This window comes from Salmo trutta, chromosome 4, assembly GCF_901001165.1.
Source record: "Salmo trutta chromosome 4, fSalTru1.1, whole genome shotgun sequence".
In the NCBI taxonomy this organism is placed as follows: Eukaryota; Metazoa; Chordata; class Actinopteri; order Salmoniformes; family Salmonidae; genus Salmo; species Salmo trutta.
Window position 1 is genome coordinate 44,042,764 of NC_042960.1, and position 21,774 is coordinate 44,064,537.

General features: G+C 43.1%; 1 protein-coding gene across 1 annotated transcript in view; it reads right to left on the reverse strand.

Annotated features, from left to right (window-relative positions):
* Positions 1 to 21,774, reverse strand: part of LOC115193029 (ubiquitin carboxyl-terminal hydrolase 24) — a 52,712-nt gene that overhangs the window by 27,682 nt on the left and 3,256 nt on the right. Inside the window, exons 2-18 of the mRNA XM_029752023.1 lie at positions 14,615 to 14,783; positions 14,409 to 14,476; positions 14,058 to 14,201; positions 13,773 to 13,895; positions 13,623 to 13,658; positions 7,748 to 7,813; positions 7,445 to 7,510; positions 7,266 to 7,340; positions 6,905 to 7,063; positions 6,621 to 6,735; positions 6,294 to 6,505; positions 5,095 to 5,352; positions 4,866 to 4,964; positions 3,899 to 4,006; positions 3,608 to 3,757; positions 1,128 to 1,259; positions 650 to 761 (exon numbers count right to left, since the gene is read on the reverse strand). Of these exons, the coding sequence (XP_029607883.1) occupies positions 650 to 761; positions 1,128 to 1,259; positions 3,608 to 3,757; positions 3,899 to 4,006; positions 4,866 to 4,964; positions 5,095 to 5,352; positions 6,294 to 6,505; positions 6,621 to 6,735; positions 6,905 to 7,063; positions 7,266 to 7,340; positions 7,445 to 7,510; positions 7,748 to 7,813; positions 13,623 to 13,658; positions 13,773 to 13,895; positions 14,058 to 14,201; positions 14,409 to 14,476; positions 14,615 to 14,783 (2,092 nt within the window). The remainder of the gene's footprint in view (positions 1 to 649; positions 762 to 1,127; positions 1,260 to 3,607; positions 3,758 to 3,898; positions 4,007 to 4,865; positions 4,965 to 5,094; positions 5,353 to 6,293; positions 6,506 to 6,620; positions 6,736 to 6,904; positions 7,064 to 7,265; positions 7,341 to 7,444; positions 7,511 to 7,747; positions 7,814 to 13,622; positions 13,659 to 13,772; positions 13,896 to 14,057; positions 14,202 to 14,408; positions 14,477 to 14,614; positions 14,784 to 21,774) is intronic.

Consider the following 21,774-nt stretch of genomic DNA (forward strand, 5'->3'; position numbering starts at 1 on the left):
TCCCCCGATTGCTCAGTTAGGCCAGGCAGCTAGCTCTAGGAAAAGTCTTGGTGGTTCCAAACTTCTTCTAATTAAGAATGATGGAGGCCATTGTGTTCTTGGGGACCTTCAATGCTGCAGACATTTTTTGGTACCCTTCCCCAGATCTGTGCCTCGACACAATCATGCCTTGGAGATCTATGGACAATTAATTAGACCTCATGGCTTGGTTTTTGCTCTGATATTTACTGTGGGAGCTTATCTAGACAGGTGTGTGCCTTTTAAATCTTGTACAAGCAATAGAATTTACCACAGGTGGACTCCAATTAAGTTGTAGAAACATCTCACAGATGACCAATGGAAACAGGATGCACCTAAGCTCAATTTGGAGTCTAATAGCAAAGGGTCTGAATACTTATGCAAATAAGGTTCTGTGTTTTATTTGTAATAAATATGCAATAATATCTAAAACCTGTTTTCACTTTGTCTATATGGGGTATTGTGTGTAGATTGATGAAAAAATATTAATTTAATCAATTTTACAATTGTTTAAACAAAACTTGAAAAAAGTGAATGGTCTGAATACTTTCCAAATGCACTTTATGTCAATGAGTGGGCTGCCAACAAAAATGTAAACAAAAGATACATTGTGTGTGTGTGTCACTCTCACCATTCATAGTAATCTCGTAGGGCTCCAATTTGAGAATCTTCTCTTTGAAGAGCTGCTGCTGAACATCACTCTCCAGATCATGCTGGCCCTTAGTGAACCATTCAAAACACATCTACACACACACACACAGGTAAAGTCAGAGTGGTGGAAAAAGTACACAATTGTCATACTTGAGTACAAGTAAAGATACCTTAACAGAAAATGACTTAAGTAAAATCCTACTAGAGTAAAAGTAAAAAATGATTTTGGTTTAACATATACTTAGGTATTAAAAGTAAATGTAATTCCTAAAATATACTTTAGTGTCAAAGGTAAAACTATAAATAATTTCTAATTCCTTATATTAGGCAAACAGCACGATTTCTTTGTTTTTTTATTTATTCACACACACACACACACACACACACACACACACACACACACACACACACACACACACACACACACACACACACGACTATGTAACATGTGTAGGTACCTCTCTGTCCAGCTCGCAGACTTCGGGCCCAGAGACCAGGCAGTCCCATAGTTCTTTGGCTCTGTTCCAGACCAGGTAGAGGCTGGCCTCCTGGAGGAAAAAGGCCAGGAACCTCAGGTGGCCGTCTAGATACTGAGAAGGGGAGGGAGAAAGAGTCAGAGGCTAGCATGTACTTCAAACCACAATCATCCTTGACCACAATCATCCCTGTTCCGAGGAACTCTAAGGCTTCATGCCACAATGATTACCACTTCTGTAATCATTAAGTTCTTTGAGAGGCTGGTTATGGCACACATTAACGGCACTATCCCAGCCACTCAAATTTGCATACCACCCCAACAATCTCAATTGGTCTCCACACTGCCCTCACCCACTGAGATAAGAAGAATACCTATGTGAGAATTCTGTTCACTGACTACAGCTCAGCACTCAACACCATTATCCCCTACAAGCTTGTCACCAAGCTTAAGACTCTGGGTCTGAACACCTGCCTCTGCAACTGGATCCTGGACTTCCTGACGGGCCGACCCGAGGTGGTGAGGGTAGGCAACATCACCTCCACCAGGCTGACCCTTAACAGAGGGGCCCCACAGGGGTGTGTGCTTAGTCCCCTTCTGTACTCCTTGTTCACCCACGCACGACTCCAACACCGGCGAACAATGAGTCAGCCTACAGGGTGAAGGTCAGAGCAACAATCTCTCCCTCAACGTCAGCAAGACCAAGGGGCTGATCGTGGACTAGAGAAAACGGGGGGCACGGACGCCCCCATCCACATCGACGGAGTGGCAGTGGAGCAGGTAGACAACTTCAAGTTACTCGTTGTCGAAACCACAAAAGACTTAAAATGGTCCAAATACACACGCACAGTCTTGAAGGCGCGACAGTGCCTCTTCCCCCTCAGGAGGTTGAAAAGGTTTGGCATGGGCCCTCAAATCCTTAAAAAGGATCTACAGCTGTACCATTGAGAGCATATTGACTGGCTGCATCACTGCTTGGTATGGCAATAGCACCGCCCTCAATTGCATGGCGCTACAGAGGGCTGTGCAGACAGCCCAGTACATCACTGGGACCGAGCTCCCTGCCATCCAGGACCTCTATATCCGGCGGTGTGAAAATAAGGCCCGGAAAATCATCAAAGACCACAACCACCCAAGCCGTAGACTATTTTCTCTGTTGCCGCACGGCAAGAGGTACCGTTCGATCAAGTCTCAACAGGCTCTTGAACAGCTTCTATCCCCAAGCAATACGACTGATAAATAGCTAACAAAATATCTAAAACGGACAGAGTTTACCTTTATTGCCGTTTCCTTTTATATTTGTCTCTTTGCACACTCACAGGGCCCTACACACAAACATTCACTCCATCATTTGCTCATTCACATATAAAATGCATATATATTTATACTGACTCTATACACGCACTCACATGCAACCTGCTGCTACTCTGTTTCTTATATCCTGTTGCCTAGTCCCCTTACCCCTGTACACACACACACACACACACACACACACACACACACACACACACACACACACACACACACATTATTTCTCGTGTGCTTTTTTCTAGTAATACATTGTTTTTGATTATTGCATTGTTTGCTTTAGAACTTGCAAGAAAGGCCTTTTGCTGTACTTGTGACATTAAAATGTCAAAATCTCAGAGGTCAAAATCCTCAGTCCATCATCTCAACTAGGGCCGGGACGATACGAGTATCGTGATATTTAGTATCGTGACAAGGAAACAAAACACGAAAGCGGATTCAACGTCTTTAGAAAAACAGCCCTACTGTTGGAAACAAACATCATTATGTTGTCATCCAGTCACATATTTTCCAAGCTATATCACACAATATTTTACATACAGCGGATTTTTTTGTTGTTGTAATTTTTACTCCCCAATTTCGTGATTACGATCTTGTCTCATCGCTGCAAATCCCCAACGGGCTCGGAAGAGGTGAAGGTTGAGTCATGCGTCCTCCGAAACATGACCCGCCAAACCGTGCTTCTTAACACCAGCTCGCTTAACCTGGAAGCCAGCTACACCAATGTGTCGGAGGAAACACGGTTCAACTGACAACTGAAGTCAGCCTGCAGGAGCCCGGCCCGCCACAAGGAGTCGCTAGAGTGCGATGAGCCAAGTAAAGCACCCCTGGCCAAACCCTCCCCTAACCCGGACGACGCTGGGCAAATTGTGCGCCGCCCTATGGGAGTCCCATTCATGGCCGGATCGAGCCCCAGGCTGTAGTGACGTCGCAACACTGCGACGCAGTGCCTTAGAACGCTGCGCCACTCTGGAGGCCATACAACATATTTTTTAAGGACAAAAGAGTTTGCTTGGTGTTCTTTTTTGCCATAGAAAAAATATTGCAATACTGGTATCGTCACAGCTCTAATCTAAGCCACATAAACTCCTACCAAAGCTCTACATTCATCACCCCATCAAAGCAAATCACACACAAGCAGACACGCTGTGGTACCTCCTGGTAGGTGTATCGTCCATCTACCAGTGTGTGTCCAGCCAGTCCGTTGCTCCCAGCTGCAGACACAGCCAGTCGATGACAGACCACCAAAGATCCTGTGATCAATTTGACGATCTCAAAGTTCTTCTTCAAGTCCTGGATGATGCTCTGCTGGGGAAGCACATGTGCTATGAAGATGTGTCTGTTCATTTTAAAATGTGTCATGTAATGTGTTCATGTACTTTTAATGCTGTCGACTGCTGCCATCTTGGATAAGGTGTCTCTTGCAGGGGTAATGTGTGTGTGTACCTTGTCCTGTTTCTGGTAGGTCTGTTTGATGAAGGAGCGTGTGATCTCATGGAGCTGCCGCAGAGCTGGAACCACCCAGACCGCTTGGGGGCTGCCCTGCTGAGAAGACTACACACACACACACACACACACACACACACACACACACACACACACACACACACAAGATGAGCAGTACCGTCTGATTCCTTCAGCTCATCCAATCACATGACACAGAACACCAGAACCACCCCCGCCCCCACACACCTTAATGCCCAAACACAAACCTTATCCAATCAATACCTCACCCCTTGACTCATACACCTGGACTTCCCCCAACACACACAGGCCTTATAACCTCAATGAAGACCGGCCCATTCCACAGAAAATTAGACACCTGATGCAGTACTGAAACAGCTCATGTTACCCTGCGTCCTTAACCAAGTGGGAAGGTGGAATTTACCACATACACCTAGGAAAAATCCACTTGAATGCCCCTCCAACTGGTAATTACTAGTGGGAAACTCGTCTATCATCCCTGAGCTCCGACTTCTCCACATGCTGACCTCTGACGTCACCAACTAAGGAAATTACCTCGATAACAGCATTTTGGGCAGTTAAATGCAACAACAAAAGCAATCTATAAATATGGTTATTGAACTCTATAATTTGTTTACAAGCATGATAGCTGTACTTTTAGTTAATGGTTGACGCAGCTGGTTGGCCATTAGCCAATTTGTGTTTCACAACGAGTTCAAAGCACGTGAATGCATCCAACTGGTATTTACAACTTCACAACTTGTAATTTACACTTTCCCACTTGGTTATGAATGCAGCATTAAAATCAAGTGCAGCAATCCTTCAGTGACCAATCAAATCCCCCCCGTGATCCAGCACTCCTCCAGAATTGGTTGGTGTGTAGCATTGAGAAGATTGTAGGTGAATGCTGACTGGTCAGTAGAGTTGGAAGTGGAGGGGCTTCTCTTACTTTGGCCAATGAGTTCTCTTTGGCTTTCTTCTTGCCCCAGGAGCCAGTAAGAAACGAGCTCTGAATGTCGCTGGTTTTACCCTCCTCCTCAGTCTGAGTCTACAAACATAAACTGGCTTATTCAGGGCGTGTGCGTGCGTGTAAAAAAAAACGTACATTGATATTCAAAGGCTGTGAGTGACAAAGCGCTTCAACCTACAGAGAAACAGAAAGTGTGGGTGTATCTCACCTTCTTGATGTCTTCTATACATTTGATGATGTAGCAGCGCTTTACAGTCTCCTTCACAGCGTATGCGTCAGTGAGGATGGCCAGGTGTTCCTCAGACGCCTGCTGTACCAGGGAGGTAGGCAGGATGGGCAGGTGGGCTAACTCCCACAGCACTTCCAGCACCTTCCCTGTGGTGGCCTCAGACCGGGCTTCTCTACCGATCCTCCCAATCAGACTCAACAGCTTCTGCCTCACACGGTCACTCTCTACCTCCCAGCTCTGGAACACACACACACACACACACACACACACACACACACACACACACTCTCTCAGAGCCTAAAATGCACTTTTTGTTCCACCAGCTATGGTGGCAGGTAGATGAAGAAAAAAAAAAACATCTACCAGCCACTCAGATTTTTTCCCCAGCCAAAATATTTTTGTTAGAATTACATTAAAAAAAAATAATAAAACGACCACGCTTTGTAATTTTTCTGAAAGAAGAAATGTATTAGAAAGAAGTAAATGTGGTAATATTGCTCAATTTCATTTCATTTTTTGTGACCTGAGTCTTTTACCCAAAATATCAGATGAAAACATTTTCAGCTTCCCCTTTAAGGGCAGGAGGTTACCGTGGTAACATGGCCACTCGAATCATGTCACCTGTGTCTGTGTGAGATTTGGGATGTGACTAGTAGTAGACAGCATCTACAGCGTCTCTGCTATCAGTTGAAGTAGCAGATTCAAACGAACATTGAAAAACAACCGAGCTTGTGAACAAAACAATGTAAATAGCCAAGAACAGGACAAAGTCTCACTTTGTTGACTTGAGTAAATTAAACCAACTTTTATGCCTGTGCCAGCGCCCCCAAAAATGTATCTATCAGCGCTTCACTCACAGTGCGCAAAGCTGATGCTGCGCGAGGTGATATATAGGATTTGTATTTCTTTGTGCGATTAGCAGCTATGAAACAAAACAGCAGAAATACTTAGAAAACTCACACATATGCTCATACTTGACTTCTGACTAATTTTTATTAACAAATGTGAATGTAATGCTTGCACTCTAGAGCCTGCAAATTGACCACCCCCCAACGTGGCTGGTGAAATAGACATTCTTACCCGCCAATAGCTAAATCTACCAGCATTTGGCGGGTGTTAGTAATATTTGCAGGGCATAACATTAACACAGAGAGACGTTCCTAAGCACACATACAGACCTTCTGTATAAGGACAAACAGGTGGCTGAGCTGGTCTAAGTTGAACTTGACGGCAGCTGCAGCCATGATGGTGTGGATGTTCTCAATCACCGTGGATGACTGTCCTGCCTGTATCATCCAGATCTTGGAGAGCTCGTCCAGAGACAGTTTACTGCCCAGCAACTCAATGATGCCTTTTATTCGATCACAATACTGGGCCTGGTCTATGTTACCTAGAACACAGACACACACACTTCTATTACCGCTTTCTGATACCTGGAATCATATGTCAAGATAGATAAAAGTACAAATATGTTGTTCCAGCGCTAACATTAACATTGTCTTTACCCTCCAGTGCTATTGAGAGGACAGAGTTTTCCACCAGCCAGTCCAGCAGTCTGTCTGTGTCAATGGCATTCTTCACCGTCTTAGACACAGTACTCTCCTCAATCAGCTTAGTCACCTAGACACACGCATAAACACATTTCGTACAGTTTATAGCAAGAAGCATGCACATGGACAATCGCACAACAATAAGGAGAGCGACGCCAGTTTGACTTGGCCCTGCTGAATTTGGCAAAGGCTTCCTGTTTTACCTCTAACCTTTCACCGTGTAACCCCTGACCTCTCACCTCTTTGAGGGAGTTCATCTTGGTAGAGAAGTGAGGAGTCTTCAACATGCGTAGCAGAGTGTCCAGGCGCAGGTCGTCCACCACAGTGACCAGGGCGGTCTGGAACCTCATACACAGCAGCTTGATGGCCGACAGCAGTTCTGGGATGCTCACCAGCCTCTACAGGAGGGACGGTAACAATCAGCATCTGATGCTGTGTTCATAGGAAACTCTGTACAGTCTGACTGTTCGCTTCAGACTTTAAAGCTCTGAATGAACAGTTTTAGATGTTGGACACTGATATTTATAACATTTCCGGGAGCATCCCAATGTATGTAGAGCAGAGTCTTGTGGGTATACAAGGCAGGGGGTATTGTGGTACCTTGTCTTTCAGGTCCTTCTCCTCCAGGTTCTGAACATAGGTGATCATCTTATGGATAACAGGATCCAACATGGGCTACAAACACACAGACGTTATTATTAGTCTCATGAACTAATCATCATGCTGAGGATGTACCATACGTTGCGTGTCTTAGTGTGTGTTGGAGGGAAATGTCTTACCTGCACCAGGCTGGAGTTGAGGTATTCTGCACACACAGATAGAGGCTGGACCAGAGCAGACACACACTGCAGAGAGACAGACAGTTACATACACACATAAAAAACTAAATGGTTGTCTCCCACGGGTAAGGGGGTGAGGCTACAGTCTCCGGTGCCAGAGAGAGATTAACATGCTAATGGTGGAAATGGTCTAGGCTGCGAAAGGGATCAATGTGTGTGTTGTTCTGGTTAGAATCCTCAAAAGGAAGGACTCACACAAGGAGATTTATGAGTAGCCGTACAAGTATGCATGTGTGTCCTTACCCCAATTTCTATCTCCTGTGTATTGAGTTTAGCCTGGATAGCAGTGAACCCTCCCATCTCTCCAAACTAGAGAGAGAGCACGAAGGGAAAGGACATTGAGAGAAGAAGAGACAGAAACACAGTCACATCACGGAATACAGAGACGCCGACAAAAATTCAATTCGACTGTAACGGAATTACACTCAGACTTTTCACTTTAAAACGGCAAACAAAAAAACACTGATTTCAAAGTTGAACATGCCATACAGCTCTATGCACAATGACTACGTTGAAGAATTTACATAGTCATTTAAAAAAATATATGTTTACTGAATAAACTGCAGATGCAAAGTTTGGTAAAATAATTACGGTAAAATCCACTTTTCAGAGCTGAAAGACGTTGCACAACGATTTAAGTCAATAAGTCATCGTTTTAGTCAAAGTATGATACTGTATATTTAGGCTTTAAGTGACAAACTCAAACTGCGCACTTCATGTAAATCCGCATGAATGCGGTATCTTTTCCTATGATATGACATACAAATTATTGTCAGCCTACGTTTTGTTTCAGGACTGGGTTTTATTTTAACGATACCACCCACCAGCATGGCATTGTATATTAATCAGAAACAGCTGCAATGTTATTCCTCTTCGCGTCTGAAATGATCCAAACAGCCTTGTGTTCACTGAGCCATGGAGCAAATTAAAATAAGGTGTGCAAACTTGTTTTGTTAACAGAAAATTATCAGAATCCTTTAGATCATTTGCAAATGTTCACTGATTTGTTAGCAAGTCTGTATAAAAATATACAAACACACACTCAGTGGCCAGTTTAGTTACACCACCCCATTCACAAAAATGGCTCGCTCCTTTAGACAGTGAGTCACGTGGCCGTGGCTTGCTATAAAAAGCAGGCAGACAGGCGTCGAGGCATTCAGTTACTGTTCGATTGAACGTTAAAATGGGCAAAACGAGTGACCTAAGCAACTGAGCGTGGTATGACCATCGGTGCCAGGCGCGGCGGTTCCAGTTTCCAAAAACGTCCGGTCTAGGGTTTTCAGGCAGGACAGTGTCTAGGGTTTACTGAAAATGGTGCGACAAACAAAAAATATCCAGTAAGCGCCAATCCTGTGGGCGAAAACAACTCGTTGATGAGGGGTGGTGGGAGAATTGCAAGAATCGTACAAGCTAACAGGCGGGCCACAAACAGACAAATAACGGTACAGTACAACAGTGGTGTGAAGAACGGCATCTCGGAACGCACAACTCATTGGTCCTTGTCACAAATGGGCTAATGCAGCAGACAACCACACTGGGTTGCATTCCTATCAGCCAAAAACAAGAAGTGGCCACATTGGGCATGCGATCACCAACACTGGACAATTGAGGAGTGAAAAAACTTCAGCCTGGTCTGACGAATCCTGGTTCCTGTTGCGTCATGCTGATGGCAGAGTCAGGATTTGGCGTTAGAAGCATGAGTCCATGGCCCCATCCTGCCTGGCGTCAATGGTACAGGCTTGTGGTGTGGGGAATGTTTTCCTGGCACACGTTATGTCCCTTGATACCAATTGAGCAACATTTCCATTCCCCGAAGAATTCACACTGTTCTGGACGCAAAGGGGGATCCGACCCAGTACTAGATGGGTGTACCTAATAAACTAGCCACTGAGTGTATATCTGACCCCTTTATAAATGGCATAATGGCGTGATGTGATAGCATTTTGAAAACCCGCTCCCCCGTCGCCGCAAGATTAATGGTTTTGACCTCTCATGTTTTGCTACACTACACGCTCCACTGCTTTGACTGGTGTAACAATAGCTAGAAACCACAAGTCTCTATCCAGATAATGAAAAGGCACACGCGAAAGAAAATTCAAGGAATTTATAGTTAGTTACATGTCACTTGCAGCGTGCACGATCATGAGCAAAGTCATTGTAGCCTATCATTTCACTTCCCGTGAGAACCATGAGCATTGTTTTTGCTGTACCGCAGCCGAAGCCTGACCGCACGCTCGTGCACGCTGTTCGTCTAATCGCAATTATAGAATTGTACCAAATCAAGTCTAGAAAAGGTTGGAATAGTTTCTTTCTTGACAGCATTCCATTTACACATATGGTAAAAGTCACTAACAAGATGTAATTAGAAAGAACACACAAGGGACCTTTATTCTTGGAGTTTTTTTATTTTATTAAACAAATAATAACAAGTTATTTGTCTAGGTACAAAATGTACAAACGTCTTATCCACAATAATTTAAAAAATAAAATAAAATGTAAACTCTGATATGATAAGAACAAATGTTTGAAGCAAAGCATCAGTATCAAATAAACATATATATTTTTTTATTATTTCACCTTTATTTAACCAGGTAGGCAAGTTGAGAACAAGTTCTCATTTACAATTGCGACCTGGCCAAGATAAAGCAAAGCAGTTCGACAACATACAAAAACACAGAGTTACACATGGAGTAAAACAACATACAATCAATGATGCAGTAGAAGAAAAAAAAAAAAAAAAAAAAAAAAAAAATTATATTAAAAATAGTATCCATAATAAAAAGGAAAAAGCTATGATAGGAAACAGTCGGTGAGAACAAATCTTCTGGAGACCTTCAAATGTTCAGGAAATCATTTCCTAAACAGATTTGCCTGGTAGCTAGCAGATTTAGCCTTACACAGCAGAGCATCAGGGTAGACTTCTCTGTGGCAAACAGTTCCTCTGGCAATCATTGAAACCTTCTCGGTAACGAGGGCACTCAGCATGTCTGTACTGAGGGAGGCTCTGTACTGGGTTTTGTTCTTGGAAAATAGACTGAATATTCATTCACAGTCTGCATTGCTGGGGATGTTGGTGGAATATGACCAATATCCCCAGCATCACAGCCAAAAGGTGGGAGTAGACCAGGCTGCCCCCCCTTTTCATTGTGCCGATTTCTCTCCAGGCCTGATCCGTGCGCATGTTGACCAGACTCTGCTCAAAGGTTGTTGCCTGAGAGTCTAAACTCATCTTCCAACAGATCAACAGAGGCTCCCTCAGGAATAATGCAGGGAAAGCGTGCCATGAAAAAGTTGAGGGATGAGAACTTGGCAGTCTGCCTGTTGGCAATGTCAGCAAGCACTGCATGCTGGAGGAGCACATCACCAAATGGAAATTTCAGCAACATGTAGTCTACTGCAGACATCTGCATAGGTCTTCAGATCCAGCTTGCCTTGGCCCCCAGGTTTAGTCTCTATAGCAGAGGTACGCTTGTCACCTCTCAAACAGGGCCAGATCACAAGTATTGGCTTTTTAGATACGGTTCCTAATCAACACTAAAAGCAAAATTTTGAAAACATAAAAACAAATGATCACATCAACACAGACTACGAACTGGCTATACAAAGCTTAAGTAGGCTACCGGAAAAGGAATCTGTTCGCTAGACAAGTCCGGTGTTTCAGCCTATGTAAAGGTGCCTATTGTATTTCTTTGCAGCGCATAAATCATTTCAGATTTTCAAAATTAATAAAATCTCAAATCTAGTGCAACGGTATTTTAGAAGCATTGCCTCTATAGCTAATACTGGACACTCATTCATTCATCATCGCTCACTCGTCTAAACTCCCGACTCCTTTTAATGTCAAGATGTGTATATTCATTTTTGATTACCGTAAATTCCGGACTATAAGCCACAACTTTTTTCCCAGCTTTGAACCTCGCGGCTTAAACAATGACGCGGCTAATATATGGATTTTTCCCGCTTCCAATTTTTTTGCTCCCAAAAAAACACATTCTGTGACGCGCTCAGTTTTTTGGCGGCATGATGCTTTCATTAGACCAATGAAATTGCCGAACGGGTTAAGGTCAAACAACTTTTTTGTTTACTGTTTAGATTAAATCGAGCGCTCTCAAACTTCCCATCATTCTGATTACGGTAGTCATTTTGCCACCCTCATGGCAAAGACACGGAGAAATGCATATGATGCAGCTTTCAAGTTGTAGGCAATTGATCTGGCTGTTGGAAAAGGAAATAGAGCTGCTGCACGGGAGCTTGGTCTTAATGAGTCGATAAGATGTTGGAAACAGCAGCGTGAGGAATTGACTCAGTGCAAAAAAGACAACTAAAGCTTACTGCTAATTTTTTATTTTTTGTTACAAGCCGTGTTTCGTTAAAGCCTATTTATTTTTGTTACAAGCCGTGTTTCGTTAAAGCCTGTGTAAAGTTCATTTGTTTCAATGTACCGGTAGGCACCTGCAGCTTATAGACATATGCGGCTTATTTATGTTCAAAATAATAATTTCTTTTAAATTCAGTGGGTGCGGCTTATATTCAGGTGCGCTTAATAGTCCGGAAATTACGGTATACTTTTGTAATGCTTTTTGTGACGTGGATCAGAATTACAGTTACAGTCTATCAGGTTGCATGATCTTCGTAATGTTACGTGGGAAATACAACTAAAGGGACGAGGAATTAAATGTATATCACACTCGCACAAATGCGACCAGTTATTTTTCGGATTTGCATTTAATTTCTTTCACTAGGAAATGTGAGTGAACTGCTGTCACTTTAGAACCCACTGAATGTCCATCTTATGTTCACTAACGTTAGCTTAAAACAATTAGTGTTTACCTTTCCACAACACCCAGTCAAAAAGGGATTTGTCCATGTGTCTACGTACAGCTGACAGTCGGCAAACTCAGCATCACAAAAAACAGGAGGGGCAGACTCGGGTTAGCTACATCCAATAATTATGTATTAATCTGCATGTCCGTTGACACAAACTCCGTACATGTCTGTCGGTTGCAGCTCGAGAATCAGGATGTTAGATTGACTTTTTATTCAAATGTACATCAACAATAAAAAAAAATCAGGCCCTATTTATTGCTGCGTACTTTTAACTCGGATCTCGTACACGGACAGAGAATTACATAGCTGGTACGCAAAATGCGTGCACGTTGGCAGGTTTGTTATTTTAATCGAGCTATATCCATGGTGGATTCGCAGTCGCAATTTATGGGCGATGACAAAACTTTAGAGAAAACAATAGATGGCGAAATCAAAGACAGGCCAGTGGTTGCAATCTGTGGCGAAGTCTTGACAAAATACTTCTGCATTTCCAGCTGTGTAATCACATTGAAAATAAGCTCACAAGAACTCCTGATAAAGTTAGGTAGCTGATATTCAGATCTTAAATAGTGGGCCTACCACATGGATGGGAATTCATAAAAATCCATTGAGGGCTGACATTGTAGGCTACACCCCTGTCCGCAAGTCTTTTTGGGGTGTTTTACAAACGGTAGGCTTACCACATAGATGGGCATTCATAAAATAACATTTCAGGCTACACCTTAGTAAGTACAGTCTGACGCCGATGACTTTTGGACTTTTTTGGTGCAGTCCGGACCGGCCTTGATTTCCACATCCACGGACATTGGTTTTTGGTCCGGTACGGACCATCCATTTTGCCCAACAATAGATGTCTATAAATTACTTATTTTCAACTTTCATTCCGAATCAAAACTTTGCCTAATTTCAACATCCGAAAATACACATTTTCAACTTTCATTCAGAACCAAAAATGAACTGGATTTCATGTCCGGAAAATACATATTTTTCAACAACCGGAAAAAGACGCCTTTTCAATGTCCTGGAAAATATGTATTTTAAACATAAGGAAAATACTTTTTCACCTTTCATTCAGAACCTAAATTTAACCTAACTTCAATGTCGGGGAGGGGGGGCTTTAAAAGTAGTCATTGTGCATGGAGAGATATGGTTTGTTAAACCTTGAAATCAGTGGGGGTTTTTTGGTATACATTTTAAAGTGAAAAATATGACTTCTCAGCATAATTCTGTTACCATGGAACTGCCCTGAAATTTCAGAGGTGTGTGTAGGTGTATGTGTGGGAGGGCTTACCCGATTGACCAGGTCTACCAGCCAGCCATGAGGCTCCTGTAGAAACAAAAGGCGCACACACACACACACAAAATCAGTCACACATACATTCTCTCTCTGTTTTTTATTTTATACTTGTGCTTTAGAGCCACGGCCATATTACAGCCTCACCTTCTGGTAGCTGTTGCTAGGTGACACAGCAAACATGGCTTCCTCTCCAAACACCTCGCTCCAGTTCCTCTGACACGTCTTCATACGGTTCTTAAAGTGGTACTCATTGTCTGGGTTGAAGGCCTACAAACAGACAGATAATGGTTTAAGGGGCGAGGTGTGTGAATGTTATTTCATGTGACGTGGTGTGTGTGTGTGTATATACTGTATGCATGAGGTGTGTGTGTGTGTGTGTGTGTGTGTGTGTGTGTGTGTGTGTGTGTGTGTGTGTGTGTGTGTACCCACAATAGTCAGTACACCCATCACGCCAACAGGTATGGGGTCCCGTTTGACTCTCTCAGCCACCAGCTCCACCAGTAACATCAACATGTTGTAGATCCCCTCATGGATCTCTGTCCCCCACTTATGGACCGCACTACTGGTCAGAAGCTGGAGAGGGATGGGAAGAGCGAGAGCAAGCAGAGTGAGTGAACGTGCCAATATTCCACCAAACAGTCCTGTTCAAATAGGCCTCCTTTCTTGAAGATGAGGGAAACTGGCTTTGAAACAGGTTCTACATCGCTCACTTATAAGTGTTATGCACACCCAAAAGCCACCCAACTTAAAAGGCTTCATTCATGCATACACACAAATCACCTTTTTAAAGGCCTCGTGCATACACCTGTCCATAAACTGCTTACAGTTTTCATCCGCATCCGTCAGACCTGAGAGAGAAAGTGAGAGAGAGACTGTAGTTATTGATTGACAACTAGGTGTAAAATGTGTGAAAAGCATCCACCAGTTACAAGTCACAAAACCCACAACAACAAACAAACCCCACACACTTACTCGCTCTCTCTTACCGTGTTTGGCGAGGCAGGTGGCTGCGACCAGACATTTGCCCAGTGACTCCTCTCTCTTGTAGGGGATGGACCAGTGGTCCGTGAACACTCTGTTCTCCAGTTCATACAGGTTAGTGGTGGGGAACTCCATACTGCTGCCTGAACAATTCCCATTCTCATCACTACTCCTCTGAAACACACAAACATTTTATAGTTCTACCAGTGTTGTAGTACTCGAGACCGGTCTTGAGAGTCTAGGTCTTTTCTAGGTTTCGGATAACATGAAAAATAATAATTAATCTGTCTTTACTCCATCTCGGACATTGAAGACTCGTAATTTCTTTGAGACCAGCGGAGTAAGAAACTCAATTACCAGCTACTCAATTACCAGCTACTCAATTACCAGCTCCCATTCAGTCAGACTCAGCGTATAAAACTGCGTGGTCAGGCCAAACATCCACTCTCCTTTCATGACACATTAACATCTTATCGCCTATTGAAACCTGGGCTTCCTTCTTTACTCGTAACATTACTGTCCTTTAATTTCATTGAAAAATATCCTCAAACTGTCACGCTCGACAGAATGTCCTTTGATTCGCTGGCATGAATGAGGTAAATGTTTGAAAGTTGTGTGCTCACAATTATTTGGAGAGATGGGGAAGTTGGAACATATTTTGTCTTTATCTATTATAGACCTGCTTGGGTTAGTGATCATCTGTAGTGGTTCTCTGCCATCAGCACGCATTCTCTCACCATTCTGACTGTCTAAAGAATCAATATGTTCTTCTGAAACATAAACACAGAAATACTGGACATTTTGAACTCATTATGGTGGTTATTTGACACAATTACAATCATGGTCTTGAATTGGACTTCATTTTTCTGATCTCGGTCTTGACTCGCCCCCCTCCCGGTCTTGACTCAGACTCGATTTGCTCCGGTCTTTAAAAATCGGTCTCGCTTTGGTGGTCTTGAACACAACACAACAGGCTGTGAGAGCGGTGGGTGTGTGTGTTCAATAACCCCTCTGCCCTTTCAGTACAGCATACCGATATATGATCGATGGAGGATGAAGGGGGAGAGAAGGAGGGAGAGAGAGAAGCATCAGGTTTCAGCTATCCTCCTTCATAGAAAGGATTGGAAAGAGAGATGAGCTCTAGATGGATGGAGGGAGTCAAAGATTAGCGTTTCTCTAAGACAGAAACGTCAACAGTCAAACATTTCACTGCTGGGGAGCACCTGCTAAATCAGAAGTCTCTGAACAGCACAGTCCAATCAGAGACCTATTTTTGAGGTCAAGAAGACAGTATGAACTGTTGACCTGTCTCTTAACAAATAACTGGGGTCAGGACCCTAGATTGAGATGACTCCAGGGCTACAAAGCATGTGTATAGGAGAATCTCATTAGAAATATGTTTTAGTGTAGAAATGGAATAATCTGGGTTAATAGATACTACCTGGGGAGGTTTCTAGCTACTGCTGAACCAATAGGCAGTTATCACTGTTTCCTCTCAGCATTATTAATACAGTAACAATAACAGTACTAGTTCTGTTTTCCTGCCTGAGGGGAGATAAGGGGAGGACTGGAGCTCTGGGCTTCTCTCAGGAGGACAGGGTGTGGTGTGTTTGTTAGTGTGTCTACGTCTTTCTGGTGTGTGTGTTTTTAATAAGTGTGATGCTGTGTTTATGTACGCATGTACATATGTTGCGCAGGGAAGCTAGGTAACCATATGAGAATGTAGGGATAATTGTGTGTGTGGAGCTATATTTAGGATGAGAATGCAGGGCCACAGACCCGTGACATGCCTCCTAAGGCACAAACAGCAGAGACGCAAAAAACAAGCTGGAGAGAGAGAGCGAGATGGAGAAAGAGTGGGACGGAGGGATTTGTCTGGCGCAATGGTGTGAATGTGAACAATTTGAATATGTAACCCGGAAAGACATGTTTTCAATATAAAAACAAAACAAGGATGCTTTTGATGCAGACTGTTCCTGGAAATTGGGGTACATTCGAAAACATTTCGCAATGCTGTGACCTACTGAATGCAACCCGGGTGTCAGACACTCACACATGCCCACACCCTGGTGATCAATGTCAACATACACACGGTTTCACACAGCAATGAAGACAGCGGACGCAATCTGCTGTGTGTAGAGAATGGAGATGGTACCCTAACCGCTAGACTAGAGAGATACGCCTTACGATCGGATGCCAAGCAGTTGCCACACCAAGAGGTGATGCAGCCAGCCAAGATTCTCTCAATGGTGTAGCTGTAAAAAACAATAGGATCTGAGGGCCCATGCCAAATCTTTTCAGCCTCCTGAGGGGGAAGAGGTGTTGTCATTCCCTCTTGAAGACTGTGTTGGTGTGTGTGGACCAAGATAGATCCTTAGTGATGTGGACACCGAAGAACTTGAAGCTCTCGACCCCTCCACTACAGCCCCGTCGATGTGAATGGGGGCGTGCTCGGCCCGTTGTTTCCTGTAGTCCACGATCAGCTCTTTTGTCTTGATCACGTTGAGGGAGAGGTTGTCATCCTGGCACCACACTGCCAGGTTTCTGACCTCCTTATCAAAGTGCAACATTCCAAAATGTAGCTGACTGTCCTGGAGGTTGTCCCCTAACCAGTGATGTAAAAATACAGCCTATCCAGTTCCATGTGGTTTTAGAGTTGTGGTAGTTTAGACAGTGCATACCCCCACCCCAATTGATGAGTGATTTATTGCCACTTGACAAAACAGGGTTTTGTGCAGTTTCTAAGTAGCTCCTTAAAAAAAATACATATGATTACCATTGTTGCACATGTAGATAGTACATTTCATGTTTTCAATATATCACAAACTGTTATTGGTTCTTCATTTGGACACTTTAAAACCGTTTTGACATTGGACTATTATTCATCATTAAATGAATATATTGACATCCTTAATGTCAATATGCCTTGTCCATTGCTGTTCTGGTTAGTGTTTATTGTAGAGGTCGACCGATTATGATTTTTCAACGCCGATACCGATTATTGGAGGACCCCCAAAAAAAAGCCGCTGACGATTAATCAGCCGATTTTTTTACATTTATATGTAATAATGACAATTACAACAATACTAAATGAACACTTATTTTAACTTAATATAATACATCAATAAAATCAATTTAGCCTCAAATAAATAATGAAACATGTTCAATTTGGTTTAAATAATGCAAAAACAAAGTGTTGGAGAAGAAAGTAAAAGTGCAATATGTGCCAAGTAAGAAAGCTAACGTTTAAGTTCCTTGCTCAGAACATGAGAACATATGAAAGCTGGTGGTTCCTTTTAACATGAGTCTTCAATATTCCCAGGTAAGAAGTTTTAGGGTGTAGTTATTATAGGACTATTTCTCTCTATACCATTTGTATTTGATATACATTTGACTATTGGATATTCTTATAGGCACTTTAGTATTGCCAGTGTAACAATATAGCTTCCGTCCCTCTCCTCGCTCCTACCTGGGCTCGAACCAGGAACACATCGACAACAGCCACCCTCGAAGCAGCGTTACCCATGCAGAACAAGGGGAACAACTACTCCAAGTCTCAGAGCGAGACGTTTGAAACGCTATTAGCGTGCACCCGCTAACTAGCTAGCTATTTCACATCGGTTACACCAGCCTAATCTTGGGAGTTGATAGGCTTGAAGTCAGAAACAGCGAAATGCTTGAAGCACAGGAAGAGCTGCTGGCAAAACACACGAAAGTGCTGTTTGAATGAATGCTTACGAGCCTGCTGGTGCCTACCACCGCTCAGTCAGACAGCTCTATCAAATCATAGACTTAATTATAATATAATAAACACACAGAAATACGAGCCTTAAGTAATTAATATGGTCAAATCCGGAAACTATCATCTCGAAAACAAAACGTTTTTCCTTTCAGTGAAATACGGAACCGTTCTGTATTTTATCTAACGGGTGGCATCCCTAAGTCTAACTATTCCTGTTCCATTGCACAACCTTCAATGTTATGTCATAATTACGTAAAATTCTGGCAAATCTATCCTATCTATGTAGTTCGCAACGAGCCAGGCGTCCCAAATTGTTGCATATACCCTGACTCTGCGTGCAATGAACGCAAAATGACACAATTTCACCTGGTTAATATTGCCTGCTAACCTAGATTTCTTTTAGCTAAATATGCAGGTTTAAAAATATATACTTCTGTGTATTGATTTTAAGAAAGGCATTGATGTTTATGGTTAGGTACAGTCGTGCAACGATTGTGCTTTTTTCGCAAATGCGCTTTTGTTAAATCATCCCCCGTTTGGCGAAGTCGGCTGTCTTTGTTAGGAAGAAATAGTCTTCACAGTTTGCAACGAACCAGGCGGCCCAAACTGCTGCATATACCCTGACTCTGTTGCAAGAGAAGTGACACATTTTCCCTAGTTAAAAGAAATTCATGTTAGCAGGCAATATTAACTAAATATGCAGGTTTAAAAATATATACTTGTGTATTGATTTTAAGAAAGGCATTGATGTTTATGGTTAGGTACACGTTGGAGCAACGTGTACCTAAGCGATTATATGCAACATAGGACAGGCTAGATAAACTAGTAATATCATCAACCATGTGTAGTTAACTAGTGATTATGATTGATTGATTGTTTTTTATAAGATAAGTTTAATGCTAGCTAACAACTTACCTTGGCTTCTTACTGCATTCACGTAACAGGCAGGCTCCTCGTGGAGTGCAATGTAAAGCAGGTGGTTAGAGTGTTGGACTAGTTAACCGTAAGGTTGCAAGATTGAATCCCCGAGCTGACAAGGCTGACAACCCACCGTTCCTAGGCCGTCATTGAAAATAAGAATGTGTTCTTAACTGACTTGCCTAGTTAAATAAAAGGTGTAAAAAAATAAATAAAAAACATTCATTAAAAATAAAAAATAAAACAATTTCGGCCAAATCGGCGTCCAAAATATCGATTTCCGATTGTTATGAAAACTTGAAAATCGGCCCTAATTAATCGGCAATTCCGATTAATCGGTCGACCTCCAGTTTATTGGCTTATTTCACTGTAGACCCTCTAGCCCTGCTCATTATACCTTATCCAACCTTTCAGTTCCACCACCCACACATGCGATGACATCACCTGGTTTCAATTATGTTTCTAGAGACAATATCTCTCATCATCACTCAATGTCTAGGTTTACCTCCACTGTATTCACATCCTACCATACCTCTGTCTGTACATTATACCTTGAAGCTATTTTATCGTCCCCAGAAACCTGCTCCTTTTACTCTCTGTTCCGGACGTCCTAGACGACCAATTCTCATAGCTTTTAGCCGTACCCTTATCCTACTCCTCCTCTGGCGATGTAGAGGTGAATCCAGGCCCTGCAGTGCCTAGCTCCACTCCTATTCCCCAGGCGCTCTCTTTTGATGACTTCTGTAACCGTAATAGCCTTGGTTTCATGCATGTTAACATTAGAAGCCTCCTCCCTAAGTTTGTTTTATTCACTGCTTTAGCACACTCTGCCAACCCGGATGTCCTAGCCGTGTCTGAATCCTGGCTTAGGACGACCATCAAAAACTCTGAAATCTCCATCCCTAACTACAATATTTTCAGACAAGACAGAACGGCCAAAGGGGGCGGTGTTGCAATCTACTGCAGAGATAGCCTGCAGAGTTCTGTCCAACTATCCAGGTCTGTACCCAAACAATTTGAACTTCTACTTTTAAAAATCCACCTCTCTAAAAACAAGTCTCTCACCGTTGCCGCTTGCTATAGACCACCCTCTGCCCCCAGCTGTGCTCTGGACACCATATGTGAACTGATTGCCCCCCATCTATCTTCAGAGCTCGTGCTGCTAGGTGACCTAAACTGCTTAACACCCCAGCCACCCTACAATCTAAGCTTGATGCCCTCAATCTCACACAAATTATCAATGAACCTACCAGGTACCACCCCAAAGCCGTAAACACGGGCACCCTCATAGATATCATCCTAACCAACTTGCCCTCCAAATACACCTCTGCTGTTTTCAACCAAGATCTCAGTGATCACTGCCTCATTGCCTGCATCCGTAATGGGTCAGCGGTCAAACGACCTCCACTCATCACTGTCAAATGCTCCCTGAAACACTTCTGCGAGCAGGCCTTTCTAATCGACCTGGCCCGGGTATCCTGGAAGGATATTGACCTCATTCCGTCAGTAGAGGATGCCTGGTTATTTTTTTTAAATGCCTTCCTCACCATCTTAAATAAGTATGCCCCATTCAAGAAATTTAGAACCAGGAACAGATATAGCCCGTGGTTCTCTCCAGACCTGACTGCCCTTAACCAACACAAAAACATCCTGTGGTGTTCTGCATTAGCATCGAAAAGCCCCCGTGATATGCAACTTTTCAGGGAAGTTAGAAACCAATATACACAGGCAGTTAGAAAAGCCAAGGCTAGCTTTTTCAAGCAGAAATTTGCTTCCTGCAACACAAATTAAAAAAAAGTTCTGGGACACTGTAAAGTCCATGGAGAATAAGAGCACCTCCTCCCAGCTACCCACTGCACTGAGGATAGGAAACTCTGTCACCACCGATAAATTCACTATAATTAAGAATTTCAATAAGCATTTTTCTACTGCTGGCCATGCTTTCCACCTTACTACCACTACCCAACAGCACCTCGCCCAAGCATTCCCCATTTCTCCTTCTCCCAAATCCAGTCAGCTGATGTTCTGAAAGAGCGGCAAAATCTGGACCCCTACAAATCAGCCGGGCTAGACAATCTGGACCCTTTCTTTCTAAAATAATCTGCCGAAATTGTTGCAACCCCTATTACTAGCCTGTTCAACCTCTCTTTTGTGTTGTCTGAGATTCCCAAAGATTGGAAAGCAGCTGCGGTCATCCCCCTCTTCAAAGGGGGGACACTCTTGACCCAAACTGCTACAGACCTATATCTATCCTACCCTGCCTTTCTAAGGTCTTCGAAAGCCAAGTCAACAAAGAAATTACCGACCATATCGAATCCCACCGTACCTTCTCCGCTATGCAATCTGGTTTCAGAGCTGGTCATGGGTACACCTCAGCCACGCTCAAGGTCCTAAACAATATCTTAACCGCCATCGAATAAGAAACAATACTGTGCAGCCGTATTCATTGACCTGGCCAAGGCTTTCGACTCTGTCAATCACCACATCGGCAGACTCAATAGCCTT